This window comes from Salvelinus sp. IW2-2015, linkage group LG19 (genome assembly GCF_002910315.2).
Source record: "Salvelinus sp. IW2-2015 linkage group LG19, ASM291031v2, whole genome shotgun sequence".
In the NCBI taxonomy this organism is placed as follows: domain Eukaryota; kingdom Metazoa; phylum Chordata; class Actinopteri; order Salmoniformes; family Salmonidae; genus Salvelinus; species Salvelinus sp. IW2-2015.
In genome coordinates, this window is record NC_036859.1 from 5,570,077 (window position 1) to 5,596,062 (window position 25,986).

Sequence of the window (25,986 nt, forward strand, 5' to 3'; positions counted from 1 at the left end):
CTAGGCAAGTCAGTTAAGAACAAATTCTTATTTACAATGACGGCCTAGGAACAGTGGGTTAACTGCCTTGGTCAGGTGCAGAACGACAGATTTTTACCTTGTCAGCTCGGGGATTCGATCTTGCAACCTTCCGAATCAAATGTTATTGGTCACATACACATGGTTAGCAGATGTTAATGCGAGTGTAGCGAAATGCTTCCGGCTACTAGTCCAACGCTCTAACCACTAGGCTACCTGCCGCCCCCACCTTAAGGGCCCCAGGACCAGTGGAAGCAAAATAGCCCCATAACATCAAAGATCCACCACCATATTTTACAGTAGGTATGGGGTTATTTTCTGCATTCCAATGCCAAACCCACCACTGGTGTGCGTGGCCAAAGATATTTATTTTCACCTCTGACCAAAGCAGCAGGTACAATCCAAATGCCAATGTCATTTAGTAAACGCCAAGTGTTTACATTAGCTCATTGACATGAAAATAGGTATGCACATTCTTTTCAGCATACAATATAGCTCAGTATTTGATTTATTTGATTTATTTTTTTGCTTTTCTTTATCAAGGGTGTCAATAATTTCAAACCCCACTGTAAATAGGAGAAGGAAAAAGTTGTCAAACACTAACCGAAGATCAGTTGGGAAAATTACCATCTGGGTAAGCTGTCATAGAACAGAGCGTCTACCTTCATAGAACAGAACGTCTACCTGTCATAGAAGAGAAACGTCTACCTGTCATAGAACAGAACGTCTACCTGTCATAGAACAGAACGTCTACCTGTCATAGAACAGAAACGTCTACCTGTCATAGAACAGAAACGTCTACCTGTCATAGAACAGAAACTTCTACCTGTAAGTGCTAAATGCCAGTGTAGCAAAGAGTGAAGTTCTTAAACACTTTCAGGACGGTCACTGGCTTTAGACTTAATTTCTTAGGGTCCTCCAGTTTATTGGATTACTCAAAACAACAGCCACCTCCAAGAAGCTGCGTGACATATCAGCATGAGAGCAAAGAGATTGAGGATTTAGGTGTGTTGTGAATATGTGAGTGATATGATAGAGAAACTGATACAACAAAACAGGTTATCTCCAATTTRCACAGCAGCATGTAAACCTCAGCCATACACTTTAAATATTTATGGGTAAATGTACAAGTGATTGTTCTTTAAATAGTGGTCAGTTGCCATAATAGTCTGTCTCAAAATATCCCTTTAAAGCATCAAACCCCACACCAAATGTTCACTCCCGCCTCTTTCACCACCCAACTAACAGGCTCACATTGATCTACGGAATGAACCATTGAAAATATATACTATTTAATTCCAGTGTAAGTTCAGTGTTCTTTCCTATTGGTTTTCAAGGTTAAAAAGTTAATCAGCGCACACAATCCAGTTTCAGAAGTGTTCTGTACGACACACATCTACCGGAGTCTCCTCGGCGGACAAGTTATGTCAGCGTTTGTGTTTTGTTTGGACGGGTTTCCTTCGAGCCGTCCGGCGAGTTTCGTTTGAAGGAGGAATAGATTTAAGGGATTGGGAAGCCCTACGACGTCACATGACTAAGCTAGAGTGGGTGGAGCAGTAAGGAAGAAGAGGAACCAGTTAAAAAAAGCATGATCTTCTACAAGGCAGAGAGAGATAGGACTCCCTATGAACATGTGTAATGRATGTTATCCATACATCTGATAGAGACGAGGGAGGGGAGGAAAGAAAGGGCAGGGGAGAGTGCAAGAGTACAAGGGAAGGGWGAGAGGAAAGTGAGAGAGTTCACTCCCTGTTCCTGGCTCATCGGTACACCAGGTGTGATATGGTTCCAGACTTAAAGTTGAGCTGATGGTTGGGGACAAAGCTGTGCTGGGGGTTTTTACGTGTGCACAAGTCTTTGCCGTACAGGCTTATGCACGAGTCACACGATACCTTGGAGCAGTTCACACAGGTGTGAGATGCGCCCGGCTTGTTACAGAACCCGCACCGCGACCCCCCCAGACTTCCTCGGTCAGCATTGGCTACCATGGCTGACGCCATGGTAACCGACTTGCTGGGAAACAGCTTGGTGGCCATGAGGGGTTTCTCCACCATCTGGGGGTGGGGGTGGGTGTGCTGGTGGGTGAGGGTGAGGGGATGAGGGTGCATGTGGGGGTGAGGAGAGTGGGTGTTGGAGTATACTGACAGCTTCTCCTTGACGGGGAGGTAGCCATCCATGGGGCGGGGTGATTTGGGGGTTGGGTACTCCTGCAGGCCACAACAGGGGGAGGGGTCGATGTCGCGACAGGCCGGGCACAGGATCATTTCACACCTAGGGCAGGAGGCCAGGCTGGAGCAGCCCAGGCCACAACCCTGACACTTCACCCCCAGAGAAGAGAACCCGCCGTGGGCTTTGAGCGCCCAGCCATCCCTGGCATCCCAGGGCTCCCTGGATGAAGGTCTGGAAGGTGTCTGTCGACCTCCAACCCCAGGCCCACCTCTCTCTGTGTACAGATCAATCTCATCCAATGAGGAGAGGTGGTAGGAGGTGTAGGCATCAACCGAGGGCGGTGATTGAATAGGGAAGAAGTCAGCCAAGGGGCTGTAAGAAGGCGGGGCAGCCACAGAAAACATYGATGTGGAGGTGCTGGGCCTGATGATCTCATCCTTCATGTCCTCCTCTGCATCCACAAACAGAGGTTCCTTCCTCAGGCTCAGAGAGGCTTTCAGGATAGGCTTACTGGCTGCGTGCCAATGCCCAGCTCCATCCGTCACATCCACTGACTTGGACGGCCTTCCCCCTCTCCTCAGATGGTGAGGGTGACCTATGTCCACTGGTCGCACAGAGAGCCGGGCCATGTCAGCCCCGAGGCTGTCCCGCCGCCGGAGGACCTCGGCACAGCCGGCTGCGTCGTCCCGGCAGCCCCTCCGTTGCTCCAGGGCCTCCAGCTCAGAGGCTGAGCCCCGGGCCAGAGCCACCACCTCCCCAAGGAGACGACACTCTGCCTGGGCCAGGAAGAGCTCAAAGGCTAGCTGCCGGAGGTGGGCCGGGCCACCAGGGTGGTCCCGGACGTGGAACTGGAGCTCGTGGTCATGGGAGTAGCCCATGGAACGCAGGAGGGAATGGAGATCGGCGTCGCACATGACAGCCTGAAGGTGGTAGACATACGGGCCCGTGAAGGTCTAGAAGGGAGAGACACAAAGGAGGACACAATTATTAAGGACTGTTCCAGCAAATTCATTGAAACGCATACAATACAATGTTTAACCTCAGGCATCAAATGAATATACTACAACAATCCTGCCATCAGAACAGTCAGATGAGAGAAACACGTCCATTCCAGAAGCTTTAGATGATGGTACCTTGATGCAGCGGAACTCTTTCTTCCAGGGGAAGAGCAGCAGGTTGGTGCAGACCGTCTCCAGGGTGAGGAAGGCTCTCTCCAGGCCACGCAGACTGCAGCCTCTCAGGCAGCGCATGGCATTCTCCACCACCTCATAGAAGCGCACCATGCGGAACCTCTGGCCAGGGTCTGGCTGGTAGGCCCCCAGCAGGGCCGTGGCGAGTAGGGCCTCGCTGCCCCTCTGTGAGGTGCCTCTCCCAGGGCCCGCATTCCCCCCTCCGTCCTCCAGCCGCCTCTCCAGGCATGCCACGTACCTCCGGAACAGGTCCTCTTGCAGTTTAGCATCCATTGGCGGCGCAGCAGTGAACTGCTCAGCCGTGACACTCCTCTCTCATGCCAAGGACCGGGACGAAACTCAGCAGCCCCTCTCTGCCGCCATCCCAGGACACACACACAAATAGACTCCGCTGAGGATTTGAGAAATGCACAAGAACACGCCTCTGGCCTCAATCAGGAAGCCGTCACCATTCTAAAGACGAAAGGGGATCGGTAGTAGTATTGAACTTAACTGCTTCCTGGTTTAGGGTAATTGGGGTGGTTAGGCTTTTGCCTGTTAAGACCACCCTCTGCTTTTGGGCATCTCTGGATATTTTATTAGCTGGCAGTCTATGTGTGCTCTGCAGGGCAAATGTGGGAAATAAAATAAGGCCAGAGGGGGCTGGTGGTTCACAGTTTGGGGGTCCTGAGTTGCATCCGGAGCTCTAGCCTCTGCCCTGTCAAAAGTAGTGAATTCAAGGTCACCAGGCAGAGAAGGTCACGATCATGATGCTGTGCATTTTTTTTTGAACAAACTCCAAGCTGCAACGACAAAAGAGGGATATGCGGTAGGATATTGAACACACATAAGCGCACACCACACACACTTCACTGTGCCAATAACGATGACGTATTGAGCTTGGGACACTTCCCTTCTTTCTCTGCATTCATCCAGCAAGCAAAGAGAATGCAACGCTGACATCAGGTGATTCYGAAGCAGCCAAATATGTTCCAAACATGCTAAATGGCCCATTGAAACAAAGGGGGTAGAGAACATCGATTTCAGTGTGTGTGTGTGCGTGATTGAGGGGAAGGGAATACGTATCCTAGTGAGTGACACACCCCCTCTGTTACTGACACTAAATGTGCAGTGTGTAGCATAGATGGATGGATGTTTTTTCCCCACAGTGCACTAAATAGCTAGCTAAGCATTTAGCCAAAAACTGCACTCGCATCCACCTTGCATGAATGATCAACAACAAAAAAGTAACAGCTCAAAATGCAGATGSCTACGTGGTATGCTGATTCATGAATATAGCTAGCTCTGAAGTTACCTATTTTACCTGCATAATTGTATTGATTTCAAAATAGAGAAATATAATTGACAATGTTTTACCATGCAATCTGAGCTAAATTTAAAAAATGTATACATGTCAAATCTGCATTTCACAGCAATATCCTTTTGACATRCACATTAGGGTTTGCGTCAGTGTAAGGTTTGGCTAACTATAGGGCTGCAAATATGCTGGCAAATTCTAGGGCAATAAAGTTCAGAGTTTTTCCCCCACCCAAAAAATTCCATGCCAAAAATGAAAACACAAAGCAGACCAAACTCTTCTGTCCCGTAAAAAAAAAACTGCTGTATGTAAAATGTTGTGCACTATAGCTTGGGAAATAAATACGTGTGACTCTGGATGACAACATAATGTTTGTTTCCAACATTAGGGCTGTTTTCCTAAAGAAATTAAACCTGCTTTGTGTCGTTTCCTTCCCACGATACTAACTACTTTCACAAAACTTTGATCATCCCGACACTTGCTAATTCTGCAATTCCTTTCATCCAGCTCGCTGTAAATAAAATCATCAACATGCAAAACAATTTCGAAATCGAAAGGCATAACTAAGCGATTGCTATATTTGAATTGAAAAGGGAATCAGCAAATCAATACTACTGCCCTGTTTCGTATTGGCAAATCACTGCTACTGTCCTTTTACGTATTGGCCATCTACCGTAAACATTGTCCCACAAGGAGATGAGTTGATAAATGTCTCCTAAATGTTCTAATCTATCGACAGGTAGACCCAAGTGTGTTGTGGTTTGTTTTTTTAGAAGAGCGCAAATGGCACGTAGCGGCAGCGAATTATCCTAGTTCCATTGATTTCCATACACTCTTGACATGAGTGTTAATCTGCGTGCGCTATTGATTATAGTAGAACAACCTAATCAATTTCAGTCTGGAGTACCGCTTGGTAAATGGTAAACTGCATGAGCAGTTTAAAAGGTACTCATTTGGCAAAATACAAMTCATCTGAACACAAGTGTGACAGGTGTTTATAGGGAGTATTTTTTAAGCATTGGTCTTCAACATATTTCAGAATAATGATTATGAATTGGGACATTTTAAAACCGTTGTTTCGACACTCACTGCTATAAATTATATATAAAAATAACAGGAAGCAGCAACATTATCATTTTCAACTTGTGTTCTAGGAATATAAAAATGGTACTTCAAAAGATAATTATTTGACATGAAACCACTGAATGAACCCAAAAACGTGCTATGATTTATTGATTGATGATATTAGTGAAATCGTGAAAATGTGTTTGACCTGGCTAAGCTACTTGGTGATCGAAATTGAAGGCAAAGGACCGGCTGCGCAAGGGACGAACTTCTAGTATTCCGCTTAGCAAGCTAGCTAACTAGTTAGCATCTGAAAATACATAACCACCTGGGTTAGCTTGCCAACTATGCATTGTTCCCACCAGTTAACCACGACTAAAACGTTATTATACATCAAATTGAACAATAACGCCTTGCAACGTTAGCAACAATGATCAGCTGGTTACGCAGTGAAAGTATCATGTACAAGACAGAGTTAGCAAGCAGTGATACTAATTGACGTTAGCTTACTACTCTGGCTATAGTTAGATGTGTGGTAAATTGAACACCGCGCCACACATCAACGTTAACAATTATCAGCTGGGTACTCAATGAAATTGGCATGTACAAGCCAGAGCTGGCAAGCTGTGATGCTAATGGCCGTTAGCCACAGTAGCTAACTAACGTTAGCTAGTAACTGTGTGTGTGTGTCTGTTTGATGGCATGGGCCCCCAGCCGCACAGAGAACGCCCATCTCTGCGAAGCTAGCGTGCGATGGACGCTCTTCACATATGTCCAGACAGTGGAGTCAAAGGCGAGCTATGCATGTTTAATGTTCTGCTATTGAAAAACCTTTTTTTACCAGAGAGAAACGCCACGGACATTGAGTACCTTACCTTTTCCGTTCTACTGCTGGAAATCCCCATCGCCTCAGTGCGCAGGCTCCCGGTTATGACAGTTCACCAGTATCAGCTGGCGCACGGGCACTCTCCGGAGAGGGGCTTGGCCATGTTCAAGAACGCGCCTGGAGACTCTACAGTAGAACAACCATTCAGCCGGAATAAAGACTGGTTGATTGCTGTGGTGAGGCTCCACTTTAAAGTGGAGGGAGTACAGGGCTCTCTCTCTCTCGAGGAGGCTAAGAATACATTAGGGAGGGAAAAGTTGAACGTTTTCAGAAGGAGTTGGATAAGGGAGYAGGATTGGAGGGAAAGAGAGAGGAGGTTGAACAGACTGAGGGAGGCAGAGGATGGGTTTGAATCTGTTGAAACAAGCAATAACAAGGGAGGGGGTAAATGGAGGAATATTGTTGTCACGTTTAAACAGTGTGAGCCGGTGTGATGAGAACTACAATACGACCATACGAGCGCTTATTGAAGAGYGCGCTCCGTAAGCCACGCCCCACTGGGCAGAGCTAGACAAGTTGGACGGGAACACGTTTTAAAAACAATAAAAATACTAATTTTACAGTGAGTCCGCCATGGTTCTGTATAGCCTAGTTATGCTAATATATTTGAGATTAGTGTATTGCAGTACATTTAGTCTTCGACTTAATAAGTAAAATCTCTTTGAGTAGTAAACAGGGAAACAACGTGTCCCAGACAGTTCGCAGTAGAACATGACAGAGGGAGTAACGTTTACTAGGCTACCTAAATTATTGGGATCATCTGTTTTTGGAAAACACTGAGCTCGTTGGCAAAACAGACCATGGAACGCCTTTTCACACGAAGGGCCGCAGTGGGTCTGTGTAAATTATCCGATTATATTGGAGACAGGTTTATAGCAGTGAATGTCATCTATTAATGTACTCTTATAGTATTTATAAGTAGAAGCCATATCAGCCAGGGAAACTAATTGTTATCACTTTATGATAGAACATTCAGATTGGTCTGCCTGACTGTGGGTCTCTTTATTGAATTGTTAGGATTGTATTGTGATCACAACAAAACTACATATTTAACTCAAATAGAGATATAATCCATATTTTCATTAATGAAATATTCAACAGATTGAACAATCATGTACCAATGAGATGAATTAGTTGCATTGTAGTTGTGTGTGGTGTTGTCGCCATTCAGCCTCATCTAGCGTTGGTATGAAATAAATTATAACTGACGAGGTAACTCAGCCTTAGGAAATCATTTGGAAAAGAATTCACACATCCAGTTTGAACAAATCTTTATTTGATTTGCTGTAATACAGAGATAGGCAGTATAAAAGCATACATTCAATCTAACAATGCCTTCATTGTGTTTTAATTGAGAATTAAAGCATAGTCTTCCTTTATTCACCATTTCAATAAGGAAAGGGTAATACCAGTATCAATGGCCAGCAGGCTCAGGCAATATCCACAAGGACTATAGAGAAAGTACTCACACTTCAAGACCCTATGGACAGATAGCTTTTAATAAAGTCATATGGTAWGTAGTATAATAAGGTGGTGGGTTTTAATGAGTGTGGTGTAATGAAAAAAAAGATATACACACCTACTCATTCAAGGGTTTTTCTTCATTTTTACTATTTTCTACATTGTAGAATAATAGTGAAGACGTCAAAACTATGAAATTAAACATATAGAGTCATGTAGTAACCAAAAAAGTGTTAAACACATCAAAATATATTTTAGATTCTTCAAAGTAGCCACCCTTTGCCTTGATGACAGCTTTGAACACTATTGGCATTCTAAGGGCTATTTGACCATGAAGGAGAGTGATGGAGTGCTGTGAGGGAGATGCCGTGGGGGAGATCTTCGTGGGCTATACTCGGCCTTGTCTCAGGGTAGTAAGTTGGTGGTTTGAAGATATGCCTCTAGTAGTGTGGGGGCTGTGCTTTGGAAAAGTGGGTGGGGTTAAATCCTGCCTGGTTGGCCCTGTCCGAGGGTATTGTCGGACGGGGTCACGGTGTCTTCCGACCCCTCCTATCTCAGCCTCCAGTATTTATGCTGCAATGGTTTGTGTCGGGGGGCTAGGGTCAATCTGTTATATCTGGAGTATTTCTTATTGTTACTTCAATTCAAGTAGAATTTATCCGGTGTCCTGTGTGAATTTAAGTGTGCTCCCTCTAACTCTCTCTTTCTCTCTTTTCTCTCTTCTCTCGGGTGGACCTGAGCCCTAGGACCATACCTCAGGACTACCTGGCCTGATGACTCCTTCTGTCCCCAGGCCACCCCAGTCCACCTGCTGCTGCTCCAGTTTTAACTGTTCTGCCTGCGGCTATGGAGCGCTGACCTGTTCACCGGATGTGCTATCTTGTCCCGGACCTGCTGTTTTCGACTCTCTCTCTCTCTACCGCACCTGCTGTCTCTAACTCTAAATGATCGACTATGAAAAGCCAAATGACATTTTCTCCTGAGGTGCTGACCTGTTGCACCCTCTACAACCACTGTGATTATTATTATTTGACCTTGCTGGTCATCTATGAATGTTTGAACATCTTGGCCATGTACTGTTATAATCTCACCCCGGCACAGCCAGAAGGGACTGGCCACCTTCAGAGCCTGGTTCCTCTTTAAGTTTCTTCCCAGGTTCCTGCCTTTTAGGGAGTTTTTCCTAGCCACGTGTTTCTACCTCTGCATTGCTTGCTTTTGGGGTTTTATGCTGAGTTTCTGTATAGCACTTTGTGAATCGGCTGATGTAAAATGGGCTTCATAAATAAATTTGATTGAGTGATTGACCTGGCCGCCCAATCATCACCGACCTCAACTGAATTGAGATGGATTGGGATTGAGTTGGACCACAGAGTTTTATTTATTTATTTTTATTTCACCTTTATTTAACCAGGTAGGCAATTGAGAACACGTTCTCATTACAATTGCGACCTGGCCAAGATAAAGCCAAAGCAGTTCGACACATACAACAACACATAGTTACCACTGGAGTAAAAACAAACATACAGTCAATAATACAGTGAAAAATAAGTCTATATACAATGTGAGCAAGTGAGGTGAGATAAGGGAGGTGAAGGCAAACAAAATATATATATAAATAAATAAAAATATAAAAAGGCCATGGTGGCGAGTAAATACAATATAGCAAGTAAAAAAAACTGAGATGGTTGGTTTGCAGTGGAAAGAAAGTGCAAAGTAGAGATAGAAATAATGGGTGCAAAGGAGCAAAAATAAATAATAAATACAGTAGGTAAAGAGGTAGTTGTTTGGCTGAATTATAGATGGGCTATGTACAGGTGCAGTAATCTATGAGCTGCTCTGACAGCTGGTGCTTAAAGCTAGTGAGGGAGATAAGTGTTTCCAGTTTCAGAGATTTGTAGTTCGTTCCAGTCTTTGGCAGCAGAGAACTGGAAGAGAGGCGGCCAAAGAAGAATTGGTTTTGGGGGTGACCAGAGAGATATACCTGCTGGAACGCGTGCTACAGTAGGTGCTGCTATGGTGACCAGCGAGCTGAGATAAGGGGGGACTTCACCTAGCAGGGTTTTGTAGATGACCTGGAGCCAGTGGGTTTGGCGACGAATATGTAGCGAGGGCCAGCCGATAGAGCATACAGGTCGCAGTGGTGGGTAGTATAAGGTGATTTGGTACAAAACGGATGGCACTGTGATAGACTGCATCCAGTTTGCTGAGTAGGTTTTGGAGGCTATTTTGTAAATGACATCACCGAAGTCGAGGATTGGTAGGATGGTCAGTTTTACAAGGGTATGTTTGGCAGCATGAGTGAAGGATGCTTTGTTGCAAAATAGGAAGCCGATTCTAGATTTAATTTAGGATTGGAGATGCTTAATGTGGTCTGGGAAGGAGAGTTTACAGTCTAACCAGACACCTAGGTATTTGTAGTTGTCCACATATTCTAGGTCAGAACCGTCCAGAGTAGTGATGCTGGATGGACGGGCAGGTGCGGGCAGCAATCTGTTGAAGAGCATGCATTTAGTTTCACTTGCATTTAAGAGCAGTTGGAGGCCACGGAAGGAGAGTTGTATGGCATTGAAGCTCGTCTGGAGGTTAGTTAGCACAGTGTCCAAAGAAGGGCCAGAAGTAAACAGAATGGTGTCGTCTGCGTAGAGGTGGATCAGGGAATCACCCGCAGCAAGAGCAACATCATTGATGTATACAGAGAAGAGAGTCGGCCCGAGAATTGAACTCTGTGGCACCCCCATAGAGACTGCCAGAGGTCCGGACAACAGGCCCTCCGATTTGACACACTGAACTCTATCAGAGAAGTAGTTGGTGAACCAGGCGAGGCAGTCATTTGAGAAACCAAGGCTGTTGAGTCTGCCGATAAGAATGTGGTGATTGACAGAGTCGAAAGCCTTGGCCAGGTCGATGAATACGGCTGCACAGTATTGTCTCTTATCGATGGCAGTTATGATATCGTTTAGGACCTTGAGCGTGGCTGAGGTGCACCCATGACCAGCTCGGAAGCCAGCTTACATAGCGGAGAAGGTACGGTGGGGTTCGAAATGGTCGGTGATTTGTTTGTTAACTTGGCTTTCGAAGACCTTAGAAAGGCAGMGTAGGAACTTGATCTCCACTATAAAAAGCATCTAGACATTATTTCACATTTCTTTTAGACTAACATTTAGTTTTCAACAGTGGATATTTGTATAAACCTTGCTGTCTGTCTCCAACACTTGCTACATTGTTTCAATTTTCAAATTCGATCTCTAGCTGTCCCGTAGAAATGAACATGTAGGAGTTGGGTAGGAGACAGACAGGCAGCGTTTCTCAGCCAGTCGAAATCATTTATCAGATGACATAATTTTTATGGATATATACAAAGACATGTCAATTTACAAAAGGTAAAACGAAACGAAGTGCAGCTAGTTTGCAGTCTTTACAGCTTCCGTGTTTGAAGTGATTGTGTTAGCTGTGTTTTCGGTTAGCTCTCCTGAACTACAGTGTCTTGACAAGAGAGCACATTTTCTATGGCAGGCGAAATTGCGCCTTATTGGCTCATTGTTATGGCTCTATCCAAATAAGTGTCACTAGCAAACAATTTAAACAAATGCAGCTACTGTTGTTATTCTTTTTGACTTGACTGTAAGTTAGCCGTAGTTGGCTAGCTACCAAACAAGGGATACGAATGTTGCCAGSCAGMATGGCAATGGAACATTTAGAACGAACGACTGGGTCGCGTCCATAGATACAGAACAACAAGACTGAACGACTGGGTTGTGTCTCTAGCAACCCTAGATTTGTGTTGGGACTATATTTTGTGGAAGGATGAAATAGTATGAATAAATTAATCAAAATAACGTTAATGAAAATATGTCAATCATTATTTAAATATATTGGTAACCCGTTGTATAAAAGTTATAATTCCCTCGAAGCCGGWGTTTGGAMTATATATTGACAGMGTTTGCTGGCACGACTTCTCTGGACTAACAACACCCGTGCCAATATATCCTGCAAACACTGGCTTCTCCGGCATTACCATTTAAGTACTGTACACACCCGTAGCAAAACAGTTTCGAAAAGGTTTTGCAACGAAAAAAGTTTTGCAACAAAAAGAGAGTTTCTATTGGAGAAATCCAGGAAGGTCCCGCCCTGTTTCGTTCCGTTTGTTTCTCTTTGGTTTCTAGTGAATACACCCCTGTTGAACACAGCTCAAGATGACCAAATCTGTCAAACTTCAACAGCGAAAAAAGCTAAGGATGCCCCTCCTTTTCACCACCCGACAGCGGAGAAGAAATGGCGATGCTAGGATCTTTTAGCTCCGCACAGCAGAATAAAAATATTTCTGGCGGCGACAGGGACGGGACAGAGTTCGTATGTCCGGTTTGTCTCGAGATTTTCGATAGCCCTGTCACAACACAATGTGGACATACGTGAGTATCTTTACACAAATATCTCATTTTGTCTATAAACGTTGCTAGCTAGACATCATCCAAGTTCAAGCTAACGAGCTGTCTGGCGTTAACCAGCAAGATACCTGTGTTGTGAGCTGGCTAGCTAAGGGATTGAACATGTATGTGATCCGGCAAGTTAACTACTGACAGGAAATCATATTTAACTTGCCATTTAATGTTTCCTTTTGGCTTTCAATGTTATATGTTGGTAATATATTTGCAAGTTCATAAATCTATGCTTTACTTTCAGTTTTGTTTACATCAAGAATTGAAGCCCATTTGAATTGTGGCCTTTGTAGTTAAATGATATTAGAAATGCATTCCGTAGATATGTAAAGAACTACAAAGCCCAACGTCCTCAACGGACAGGTCTTTCGTTTGTATCAGGAAGTGAATTTATCAATAAAAACAATTCTACTCGTACCGTCCTCTAATTTCACATTTCACAAAGTAAAGAAAGCAATTGTCAGTGAGGAACATAGTGGTTCAATAATCAGCATCATTGTTTGGTTTTGTCATACCAGACGTCTAACTTTCGTTTTCCTCCTGTAAGACGATGGCTATATGTTTGCTTTCATTTTAGCCTATGAATGACTTGCAACATCTCGATCTCCTTTCCCTCCACCCAGGTTTTGTCAAAGTTGTCTGCAGGAGTGCCTGCGGCCCCAGAAGCCAGTGTGTGCCGTTTGTAGGGCAGCACTGGGCCACTGGGCCAAAGCCACTGACCTAGAGGCCCTCATACACACCTCAATGGCGGCCTGCAAGGGCTGTGGAGCACAGGTGTGTGTGTCTAGCAGTTTGTCAGTTTGTAAAACTGTGTGAATAGTCAAAGGAATTAAGAGAAGTGAGTGAACGATCTATTATAAATGTGGATAAGTCTATGTTTTTAAATAAAGTGCACTACCATTAGCATTGATGCCTTGTGTTTTCTCGACTTTCAGGTGGGCCTGTCCCAGATGAGAGGCCACACGGCAGCATGCTCCAAGTACCAGGAGTATATTGAGGAGGGGGTCAGGACCACTGCCCAGACCCAGCCTAACATTATTGGGTGAGAAGTGGAGGGTGGTGGTACAGCAGCTTTGATATGCTYTGCAATTATCCATATATGGTCATAGTGTAATATTCTCTGCCTCTCCGTATGTGTTGATCAACCCATCTTTATAGGTTCTCAACTTTGTAATGGCTCTCAATATCCTAACGTATTTATTGACTGGTGGCTTTGACTTTTGCATAAACGCTGTGATTGGGTTTCATGGGAATGACACAAACCCAGAAGGGATCATGGTTATATACAGTGAGGGGGAAAAGTATTTGATCCCCTGCTGATTTTGTACGTTTGCCCACTGACAAAGAAATGATCAGTCTATAATTTTAATMGTAGGTTTATTTGAACACTGAGAGACAGAATAACAACATCAAAATCCAGAAAAAGCATGTTAAAAATGTTAGAAATTGATTTGCATTTTAATGAGGGAAATAAGTATTTGACCCCCTCTCAATCAGAAAGATTTCTGGCTCCCAGGTATCTTTTATACAGGTAACGAGCTGAGATTAGGAGCACACTCTTAAAGGGAGTGCTCCTAATCTCAGTTTCTTACCTGTATAAAAGACACCTGTCCACAGAAGCAATCAATCAATCCGATTCCAAACTCTCCACCATGGCCAAGACCAAAGAGCTCTCCAAGGATGTCAGGGACAAGACTGTAGACCTACACAAGGCTGGAATGGGCTACAAGACCATCGCCAAGCAGCTTGGTGAGAAGGTGACAACAGTTGGTGCGATTATTCGCAAATGGAAGAAACACAAAAGAACTACACGGGAGGATCTTGTCAATGATCTCAAGGCAGCTGGTGTAACGGATGTGAAATGGCTAGCTAGTTAGCGGTGGTGCGCGCTAATAGCGTTTCAATCGGTTACTTCACTCGCTTTGAGACCTTGAAGTAGTGGTTCCCCTTGCTCTGCAAGGGCCGCGGCTTTTGTGGAGCGATGGGTAACGATGCTTCGTGGGTGACTGTTGTTGATGTGTGCAGAGGGTCCCTGGTTCGCGCCCGGGTCGGGGCGAGGGGACGGACTAAAGTTAAACTGTTACACTGGGACCATAGTCACCAAGAAAACACGGCGTAACACACTACGCCGTGAAGGACTGAAATCCTGCAGCGCCCGCAAGGTCCCCCTGCTCAAGAAAGCACATATACATTCCCGTCTGAAGTTTGGGCCAATGAACATCTGAATGATTCAGAGGACAACTGGGTGAAAGTGTTGTGGTCAGATGAGACCAAAATGGAGCTCTTTGGCATCAACTCAACTCGCCGTGTTTGGAGGAGGAGGAATGCTGCCTATGACCCCAAGAACACCATCCCCACCGTCAAACATGGAGGTGGAAACATTATGCTTTAGTGGTGTTTTTCTGCTAAGGGGACAGGACAACTTCACCGCATCAAAGGGACGATGGACGGGGCCATGTACCGTCAAATCTTGGGTGAGAACCTCCTTCCCTCAGCCAGGGCATTGAAAATGGGTCGTGGATGGGTATTCCAGCATGACAATGACCCAAAACACACGGCCAAGGCAACAAAGGAGTGGCTCAAGAAGAAGCACATTAAGGTCCTGGAGTGYCCTAGGCAGTCTCCAGACCTTAATCCCATAGAAAATCTGTGGAGGGAGCTGAAGGTTCGAGTTGCCAAACGTCAGCCTCGAAACCTTAATGACTTGTAGAAGATCTGCATAGAGGAGGGGGACAAAATCCCTCCTGAGATGTGTGCAAACCTGATGGCCAACTACAAGAAACGTCAGACCTCTGTGATTGCCAACAAGGGTTTTGCCACCAAGTACTAAGTCATGTTTTGCAGAGGGGTCAAATACTTATTTCCCTCATTAAAATGCAAATCAATATATAACATTTTTMACATGCGTTTTTCGGGATTTTGTTGTTATTCTGTCTCTCACTGTTCAAATAAACCTACCATTAAAATTATAGACTGATAATTTCTTTGTCAGTGGGCAAACGTACAAAATCAGCAGGGGATCAAATACTTTTTTCCCTCACTGTAATACATACAAAAGAGGCACTATCTAAACATATCCAGTGACATGTCCTCATTCCACTTCTCCTCTGTCTCCCCAGCCCTATGCCGAATCGCTTCACTTTCTCATGCCCCTACTGTAACTACCAGAACCTGGACCAGGACGGCCTGGTGGAGCACTGCACTTCCCAGCATGCCCGGGACACGCGCCACGTGGTAAGGGGTCTTCAGTGAAACATGACTCGCCTGCCAATTAGTTTCCCTCAAGCATTTTTCATTCATTGTTTGAAATGTGAGGACAAAGATGGTGTGTTACTGTTAATGCATGCTATGTCTATGACGGCTTGCCTCAGCCAGGAGTGTAACATGAGATGTGGTTGCAGAGAGGGAGAGAAATAAGCATGAGCTTCACAGAAAGTCAAGAGGTGAAATTAAATGGGGATGGCTTGTAAAATCAGGTACTCGGGGCCCTGTGAGAGAGTGTGAAAGAGTATATTGCGCTGCTCCACTGTGCTCATCCTTCATTATGTACCTGCCACAGTGTTATGGTCATAGATAGCGGCTTCCAAGAAACACGGAGGAGGGAGGTGGTGGAGGTTGGAGGGCATGAGAATGTCTAGTTCTGTAACAGTATTTCCGTTAGCCGGTAATTGACCCGTCAGTAGGTAGGTGACGGTTTTTGGCTGATAAAATACATCAACTTGTAAAGGTGTCAACTGGTACCGGCCCGTGACCAACTGAGAAGTGTTCAAGTATTTGTATATATTCATGGCATATCATCCCATCTTCAGGGTTAATCATCTTGGGTTGATTCAAACCAGGAACCTGTACAGCCATATACAGTGGTTGATTAAATAGTTCCCCCCCTCATCAATACCCCATAATGACAAAGCTTAAACAGATTTTTTTTTTTTATCTTTGCAAATGCATAAAAGAATCATAAACGGAAATATCACATTTRCGTAAATATTCAGATGCTTTACTCAGTACTTTGTTGAAGCACCTTCGGCAGCGATTACAGCCTCGAGTCTTCTTGGGTGTGACGCTATAAGCTTGGCACACCTGTATTTGGGGAGTTTCTCCCATTCTTCTCTGCAGATCCTCTCAAGCTCTGTCAGGTTGGATGAGGAGCATTGCTGCACAYCTATTTTCAGGTAGCTCCAGAGATGTTCGATCAGGTTCAAGTCCGGGCTCTGGCTTGGCCACTCAAAGACATTCAGAGACTTGTCCCAAAGCCTTGTCTTGGCTGTGTGCTTAGGACCGTTGTCCTGTTGGAAGGTGAACCTTCGCCCCAATCTGAGGTTTTGAGCGCTCTGGAGCGMGTTTTCATCAAGGATCTCGCTGTACTTTTCTCCGTTCATTTGTCTCTCAATCCTGACTAGTCGCCCACTCCCTACCGCTGAAAAACATCCCCACAGCATGATGCTGCCAGCACTATGCTTAGCCTTAGGGATGGTCCAAGGTTTCCTCCAGATGTGACTCTTAGCATTCAGGCCAAAGAGTTCAATCTTGGTTTCGTCAGACCAGATAATTTTTGTTCTTATGGTCTGAGAGTCCTTTAGGTAAACTCCAAGCGGGATGTCTTGTTTCTTTTACTGAGGAGTGGCGTCCGTCTGGCCACTCTATCATAAAGGCCTGATTGTTGGAGTGCTGCAGACATGGTTGTCCTTCTGGAAGGTTCTCCCATCTCCACAGAGCAACTTTGGAACTCTGTCAGAGTGACTATCGAGTTCTTGGTCACCTCCCTGACCACAGCCCTTCACCCCTGATTGCTCAGTTTTTCCGGGCAGCCAAAGTTGTAAAAACATCAAGAATGATCAATGGAAACAGGATGCACCTGAGCTCAGTTTCGGGTCTCATAGCAAAGGGTCAGAATACTTATGTAAATAAGGTAGTTTTGTTTATTTTTAAATAACCTGTTTTCACTTTTTCATTATGGGGTGTTGTGTGTAGATTGATGAGGAAAACTATTAATTTAATGTATTTTAGAATAAGGCTGTAATGTAACAAAATGTGGGGGAAATGAAGGGGTCTGACTACTTTCCGAATGCACTGTATCCAATATAGTCTTATATCAATTTAGCCATTGAACAAATGTTTAATACGATGGCTAAATACACCCACTTCTAACACTAGATAACTAATTAAACATTGCTATAACTTACTCAATACCACTGATTATTTTACCAGACTCCCAACATTTTCCTTTCTTTCTCTGCCACCAAATGTGACCAACCACCTTGATTCGGTCTTATGTAGCAACATTTGAAATGGTATTTTTTACATTGGATAAAAGTAGAGACTCTGAGCTAGAAAATGGTATATCATACACTACAGTTGAGGAACAATGGGAAAGTAAATCTGCTTTGAACATTAATAAACTTTTGATGAACTCACTTTTGAGAAAATGGCCTTTAAATGTTTTGGTACACCTACTGGAGAGCTCTTCTTTGTCGACACCCATTCAGTATCATTCACACCCTTAAGTCTTAGCCCCACCCATCTCTTTAAGGATTCACATGTGAGGTCATGTGCTAAACAAAGTAGTTTAGTAAATGACAAAGTGGTAAGTAGTAGCCTACAATAAGGAAGAACTATATCCTAATCTGACTTCTGTGCTGGTTATGTTGTTCTGGTAAACACACAGTATATCAAATCTAAGTTTGTCACATGCACAGGATACAGAAGGTGTGAACGGTGAAATGGTTGATGTCAAAAACAAAGTGTCCAAATAAAAATATTTTATAAATATTAGATGACGCTTATCTGACACACTTGTCTAAATTGATGGGTCATGTGAAGGAAATCCTATAACCACCCACCAGCCATATCTATGGATGGGTTACTGTTCTACACATGTTCATGAAATACAATAGATCGCCGTATTCACACCTGGCTAACATGATGGGTCATGTAATCATCTGGCAAAGTGGAGTCTTTTGTTCAGGTAGGTAAACAATGAACCGGCATAATCCCAACTCATACTACTACTACCAATACAAACATTGTCATAGCTTTAGTATTAATCTGCAGGTAGCTAAAGACATCACTTTTCCCCAACTGATCTGTCAATAGCGCCTGCTAAATTCAGMGCATCAATGTTGTTGAGAAAAGAAACACAACTTTTTGTCGTTCTCGATGGCTATTGTGATAACTTTCAAAACGATGTGGTCGAAAGGAAAATAAAGACATACTGACCAGCTCACGTTATAGACAGAAGCAGGCTACATGGCAGACCAATCAGAACTCATCTCCCGGTCTTTTTCCCGTGTCTAAACCAACTAGGCTCGTAATTTAACAATTTTATTTGTATTTACGGATGGAATACAAGTTTGTTATTAAAGCACATGAAAGTTCCCYTGTTCCAGAAGGCATTTCTGCACTCTGTGTATTCTGTCACTCAGCTGCTTCAGCACAGGGAAACCCATGTTCATCTTTAATTTTCTGGATTTTTCTAGGTCGCACAGCAAGAAATTTACCAGCAATTTAGAGCAGACTGAAATGTCTTGTGTCGACTTGAGCTAGCAAACATTAGCTAGCTAGGTTAGCTAATAAAACTTGCAGTAATTCAATTGGCTAGCAATAAAGATACTTATATACAAGTCCAGGTGCCTACCCAACAGTTGCTGAAAATATTATTCCACTTCACAGCCGCTTCAAGAAGATATTTACTAAAATAGTCAGCATGAGGTTGGCGCCTGAAACMGATCATTTGAATCTACAGTATGCATACGTTATTACTGTAAAGAAAGTGTTATACAGAGTAATTTTTACAAGAGGCTTCCAATTACAGTTAATACCAGTATTTTCCTATATTTTACCCATAATACGGTGCAATCTACAGAATTTATGTGGGTTTACCTGAAGATGTCATGATTATTTGTGTCAATTGACTGGCCATTGTTTTGTAAACTCTGCCATGACGTGCTGCAACAGTAGGCCTAACAGRAGGAACATCGCTAAAACTGGAAAATACCCCAAAATATAATTTTACGGGGCCCCTTAGTTGTTTATTAACCATTATTTGACAAGGTACAGTATATTGAGAAACACATCTCTTGTACACAAAGGACCCAGGGAAGAGATGCACGGTAGAGGATAAGAGAAGATATTCAAAAGCTAGGAATAATGAATAGTTTGCCATTTTTATGTATTTTTTTGCTAGAAAAGGTTGGAGACCCCTGCTCTAATCTAATGCCTGGTTGAGTAGCTATCGTAAATGCTAAAAACAGTGCAAATCAAACTAGCTAGCTACTGTACCAAGGCTGAAGGCACAGACAAAAAAATTAAGTGACAGGATAGAGGGAGATGTGCAAGGAGCCAACGTTCACCTGATGGGCTATRATTCCTTTACCTTGCATAGCTCAATAGGCTATGCATCAAAGTAGKCTATTTTGCATTGATAAGCAAATATATTCTCAGCGACTGTTCAAACAATATTGTAGCCTTATTAGAATCCCCCCAAAATGTATTTTCTTTAGAAGGAAGGCTATTTAAATTCCAGGCTATTAGTTAAAAACAGCTACGAGATGTGTGCTTTTTCTCCACGACCAAAACATGACATTCTAATTTTAGCTGATATGGGAGTGAATACATTGAAGTAGCTGATCAGACTTGGATAACTCTAGGTTACACTGGCAAGTAGAACAATAGTTGATCAGACTGGGATAACGCTGTAGGTTACACTGGCAAGTATAACAATATTTGACAGGGCATATTATTTTATTATAAATCGGGCTATTTCGAAATGGGAAGATAATCACTTAAACTTCAATATTGCTGTCTTGTTTTAGCTTGGCATTAAATAAGCACCCTACATTCAAACAGCATGTTAAACTGGATAATGTATATTACACTGGCAAGTTAAGAATATTATTTAATTCTAATTCAGATTATTTCACGTGGGAAACCTAAATGGCTAGCTTGCTTACTGTTTTTAGCCAGCAAGCTGCTAGCGGAGTATCCTACAGCCAACTGGCWGGCATAAAATGTGGTAATGTAAAACAAACCTAGCATCACTTTCTGTATGTGGCTATTCAGGGGTCTAAGAACACTGTGGAGAGTATCAGGTTACAAAATGTGCACGTTACTACAAAACATGTGTCTCCACCCCAAAACCAGGCATAGCTCTACGCACCTTTAGCTTTCATGGGACCGCATTCAAAAGGGTTTCTATTGGGATAAGGCCAGTAAAAATCTGACTGGACATTTTGACGGCGTGAGTGTGCATGTTTATTGCTGCTTTAACAGTGTGTGATGTTTTGTCTATTACTGCTTCATGTTACTTGTGAAGGCAAGCTAAAGGCCCATCTGTGTCCACAGATGAACACAGAAGTTATTTTCTGTTGTCTTGCAGGTGTGTCCTATCTGTGCCTCTATGCCTTGGGGGGACCCCAACTACAGGAGCGCTGACTTCTTCCAGCACCTAAAGATTAGACACACCTTCTCTTATGACACCTTTGTGGTACGTGGGCCTTAAGACACAGTAGTCACAATTCAGTTATTGTTTTCGGAACCTCTTTTTTTTTGTTTTATCGTATTTATTAATGCCTTGCTTTTCCTTCTCTCCAGGACTACTCKYCAGACGAACACACTATGATCCAGGAGGCTCTACAACGCTCCCTCATGGAGAACTGAGGTGGTGTCTGTCTTGAGGAAGGAGGAAAAGGTGGCTTTGAGGGAAAATAGAATTGCACTGCACCATCCTTGAACTGGGCTAGTGGTGTAACCATAGGAAAAGGATTAGTAAGGGTGGGTGGCAACTTCCTGACTGCATAACCAGGAAGCTTTGAGGCCAACCAAGCAACTCCTCTTATCACTTTACAAATTATCATTCAAACATAAATAAAACAATACAAGTTAAACAAACAGCTCATGTGCTTTCTGGTATAGAAGTGGAGTGATGTCCCTGTATCTCTCTCCAAAMAAGTGTTGTACTGTTAGACCGTTCATAAATCTGCTGAATCATAATTATTTGGTCTGTTCATTGTTAGTATTGTCATCTAGGCTTACTCTACCTGAGACTTCCAAAGTTATTTGTTTTCTACTGTTATGACTTGATTCTGCAATAAGAGGTTTAAACCACTAGGTGGCTACCTTTTGCCAACAAAATGCGACGATAACATAGAGGACTTTCTATCTCTATCTGTGCCATTTTAGAATCTGACAGCATGGGCAGTGCCTTTTTTGAGGCTTCCATTTTGAAAGTAGTCAGTTTTCTTCTTCGCGATTGGCTGATCCCTCCTGATGAATCAGTTGGACATGACTCCAACAGGGTCACCAGGAAGGATTGGCTGATGAAGTTGGAAGTCCCACCCAGTTGACTATATTAAAATGGTGGAAGCCCTTAATGGCACTGCCATGCTAATGCGGCCTTTTGGCCACTAAAGTCCTCTGTCATTCCCTATAGGTGAGACATTGCTCTTCAATGCAAGAAATCATTGTAAAGTGTAAACTGCCAGTAACTATTATTCTGGGAGGAATGCGTGGATAAGATGTGTACTCCAAGATGAATTACTTCTGCTGATGAGAATAGATGTGTTCCCTGTAGATTGACATTGTTTACTCACAGCTGTTTTTATCTTAATACCAAATCATTTCTGGGTAACAATTAAGTACCTTACTGTGATTGTTTTAAATTAAAATGGTTAAAAAATGGCTTCTTAGCAAAGAGCAATTTCAAGCAAGAATTTTCCTAGGACTGTCGGAGTGGGGAGGGGAAAACTAGCTGGGTTTGGCAGAGAGGATCGAAGGCTCTAACTTATTGGTTTATTAACTAATTTACCGCCTGGTGATGTCACCAGGCAGGCCAAAAGTCRTCCCACCAAAACAGGCTGCAATTTCAGGTGGTCTTTTCAAACCGCTCTTTCACTGAAAGGGCGTTATCATTTTCACAATATTATTCCAAGCTGGAAATATATAAAACATGAAAATCAAGTTTTTGACTGCACTAAGCTAGTGTTTTTGTCTTTTTTCCTGTATACTTCTTGATTTTCTCCAAAGTAGAGACATGGGTCTTGTGTGTGCCTTGGAGAACGCACTTGTGAGAGACTATGCTGGTGGAGGCTCCAGTCTAAGTGTTGGACTTCCATGCATGTGTCAAAGGAGCCCTATTATTTGAATGTGGCATCCCTCTGTGTAACCTCTCATGGTTTCCGATGCGCATGCTACACCCTCTTGCTGGTAGATGACGTTAATTTGAGAATCTAACTTATATAGCGTTGATAAGTTAAGATATTAAATAAGAACCTAATACAGCCAGGCAGTATATATGTTGTTTATAATTGGACAATTGGATTTGATGCACTGCTACGTGCTCCCTGTAGGCTGTAGTTACCCATGTTTGGCCAGAGGAGGGCAGTAGAGCCACACCACCCATCCAACCTTGGAGGCACGGTCTCATTTCCAGAATCTAGAGCAGTGGTCTTCAAATCTAGTCTTGCTATTGTGAGTGCAGGCTTGTGTTCCAGTCCAGCACTTACATACACACACACACACACACACATGCTTTGAATAATCAACTAATCATAGTCTTTAATATGGACCACGATAAACTAGATTAGGTGTAGCACTGGGATGAAACAAAAGCCTGCATACCTTGTACTCCATGGTTACACCCTTGCTTTGTCAGAGCTGGGTGGCTTTCAATAGCAGCAAAATATAACATATTTAGAAAAGGGGAGGGCACTAATTTGTTCAATAAGAACATTTTTCTTTTCAAAATGTTTTCTCCTATCTGGTACTCCTGAACATGACCATTTAATATTGATGGTGAACATTTGATTAGGACATTTAGTAAGATTCAGATGGATCACTAAAGAATGGTCTTTATTTGTGAAATTATATTTCCTTAATAAATTATTTGCTCTGCCTTTGTAGAGATACTATATCTTCCACGTTTACAGTGCTTTCAGTTATGAATGGCCAAGGAATAGAGCTGAGCATTTAGTTCTTTTTGAGGTCAGTTTTGGTTCGATTATAGAAAAAAATGATCAGTTTTCGATAATAAAAKCCCCCACATTAAATGTACTATGCATTTGTGGGTTGAATGCTGAATAGAATAAAACAATTAAAGTCCCATGATGGTAGTGACTGCCCATTACTGCTTATAATTTATTAACCATTTATTCACGGTTGTATATATTACATTTGTTTTATTTGATTACTTTATTTCATTCTAAGTCATCTCATCTCCATAGAGCTGCTGCCTGACAAAATCAGAATGTTGTTTTTTTCAAAGTAAATAAGGCATACTTTTATGACTGGCTGAATACCAACAATCAATCACATAGATCATGTATTTTCAGGTAGAGATGCCTCATGAACCAACTGCTCTCTATCCCTCTRGCGCATTCTTATATCGCCTCTCTCTGTGTCTGTCCCACATTAACCTAAAGTAGCAGGCATAAAAGAAACAGACAGACCGGACAATGGATTATGATCATTGTAGTCAATTACCACGTGTTCTGTGCTAAAATATGTAGAATATTGGCCTGTTGGAAACTACAACTCCCGACTACATCGCACAGTTCGGGCTTGATCTGATTTATCTCTAGAGAAACTGTGCAATGTGACCTTCAGCTCACAGAAAAAAATTACGAAATGGAATTCAAATTATTGAACCGACATCTGTCAATTAGTTGTTTKAAAAATGAAAAATAATATACATTTCAGATAATCGCACTACCAAGCATGTCAATTTGTTGTTTAAAAAACAAAAAATAATAAATGTATCCGTAGTGTAGTGAATGTGTTGTTTCCATGGGTGCAACTGGTTTTAGAAGTGGGGGGGACATAACCTGGTGGTGATCATCTAAGGCTAATTTCCTGCATTTCTACACAATCTAATATGACCCATGGCCCTTCTAGCCATCTCTAGAACAACACAAAGTACAATTAATATGACCCATGGCCCTTCTAGCCATCTCTAGAACAAAATAAACGTACAATCTAATATGACCCATGGCCCTTCTAGCCATCTCTAGAACAACAAAAGTACATCTAATATGACCCATGGCCCTTCTAGCCATTCTCTAGAACAACAAAAGTACACTCTATATTGAGCCATGGCCTTCTAGCCATCTCTAGAACAACAAAAAGTACAATCTAATTATGGCCCTTCTAGCCATCTCTAGAAAAACACAAAGTACAATCTAATATGACCCATGGCCCTTCTAGCCATCTCTAGAACAACAAAGTACAATCTAATATGGCCCTTCTAGCCATCTCTAGAACAACACAATCTAATATGACCCATGGCCCTTCTAGCCATCTCTAGAACAACACAAAGTACAATCTAATATGACCCATGGCCTTCTAGCCATCTCTAGAACAACAAAAGTACAATCTAATATGACCCATGGCCCTTCTAGCCATCTCTAGAACAACAAAAAGTACAATCTAATATGACCGTGCCCTTCTAGCCATCTCTAGAACAACAAAAAGTACAATCTAATATGACCCATGGCCCTTCTAGCCATCTCTAGAACAACACAAAGTACAATCTAATATGACCCATGGCCCTTCTAGCCATCCTAGAACAAACACAAAGTACAATCTAATATGACCATGGCCCTTCTAGCCATCTCTAGAACAACACAAAGTACAATCTAATATGACCATGGCCCTTCTAGCCATCTCTAGAACAACACAAAAGTACAATCTAATATGACCCATGGCCCTTCTAGCCATCTCTAGAACAACAAAAAGTACAATCTTAATATGACCCATGGCCCTGCTAGCCATCTCTAGAACAAACAAAAGTCAATCTAATATGACCCATGGCCCTTCTAGCCATCTCTAGAACAACAAAAAGTACAATCTAATATGACCCATGGCCCTTCTAGCCATCTCTAGAACAACAAAAAGCAAAAATGCCCACAGTTATCAAGCTATGTAAAATATCATTATTAAGTATCTTTTAAGTGATTGATAAGACTGAACTAGATCAAAGATAATTCAATAATCAATATTGTTGCGCCTTAAACCAATTGCCTAACAAATTAACTTTTCATAACAATGTACAAAGACTTGTCTTTATTAAAAAATCCTCTATATCAAATTTCAGCCCACCACCCAGCCAACCCGAGCTGCCTACACGCCCAACCCCCACCAGTCTGGTCAATAACGCAACTCTCCCCAACACATTTTACTTTCTACTTTTTTTTTTATGTCTCAAGGGAAAGTTTTGGAAAACAAAAGTTTGATCAAAAACACACAAACAACTACACATATACATTGACATGCAGAAACAGCACAACCGTCATATACAGTGCCCTCCGTGATTATTGGGACAGTGAAGCATTTCTACTTCTTCAATCAATCAAATGTATTTATGAAGCCTTTTTTACATCAGCCGATGTCACAAAGTGCTATACAGAAACAGCCTAAAACCCCAAACAGCAAGCAATGCAGATGTAGAAGCACGGTGGCTAGGAAAAACTCCAT

The 25,986-nt window shown here is 42.8% G+C and overlaps 2 protein-coding genes across 3 annotated transcripts; one reads left to right on the forward strand and one right to left on the reverse strand.

Moving 5' to 3' along the window:
• Nucleotides 1–898: 898 nt before the first annotated feature.
• LOC111979500 (spermatogenesis-associated protein 2) lies at nucleotides 899–6,776 on the reverse strand. 2 transcript variants are annotated; one of them, XM_024010088.2, is made up of 3 exons: nucleotides 6,615–6,776; nucleotides 3,321–3,768; nucleotides 899–3,140 (listed from the first exon to the last, which is right to left on the reverse strand). In XM_024010088.2, the coding sequence occupies exons 2-3, from the start codon at nucleotides 3,648–3,650 to the stop codon at nucleotides 1,779–1,781; spliced, it is 1,692 nt and encodes a 563-aa protein (XP_023865856.1). In that variant the 5' UTR covers nucleotides 3,651–3,768; nucleotides 6,615–6,776; the 3' UTR covers nucleotides 899–1,778. The 2 variants fall into 2 exon arrangements, with proteins under 2 accessions (XP_023865856.1, XP_023865854.1); XM_024010086.2 differs by having other exon boundaries at nucleotides 3,321–4,159.
• Nucleotides 6,777–12,228: 5,452 nt separating this feature from the next.
• Nucleotides 12,229–21,510, forward strand: LOC111979428 (E3 ubiquitin-protein ligase RNF114). The gene is made up of 6 exons (XM_024009962.2): nucleotides 12,229–12,495; nucleotides 13,146–13,296; nucleotides 13,458–13,564; nucleotides 15,642–15,756; nucleotides 20,897–21,004; nucleotides 21,112–21,510. Exons 1-6 carry the CDS (start codon nucleotides 12,359–12,361, stop codon nucleotides 21,175–21,177), a joined length of 684 nt encoding a protein of 227 aa, XP_023865730.1. The 5' UTR covers nucleotides 12,229–12,358; the 3' UTR covers nucleotides 21,178–21,510.
• Nucleotides 21,511–25,986: the final 4,476 nt, after the last annotated feature.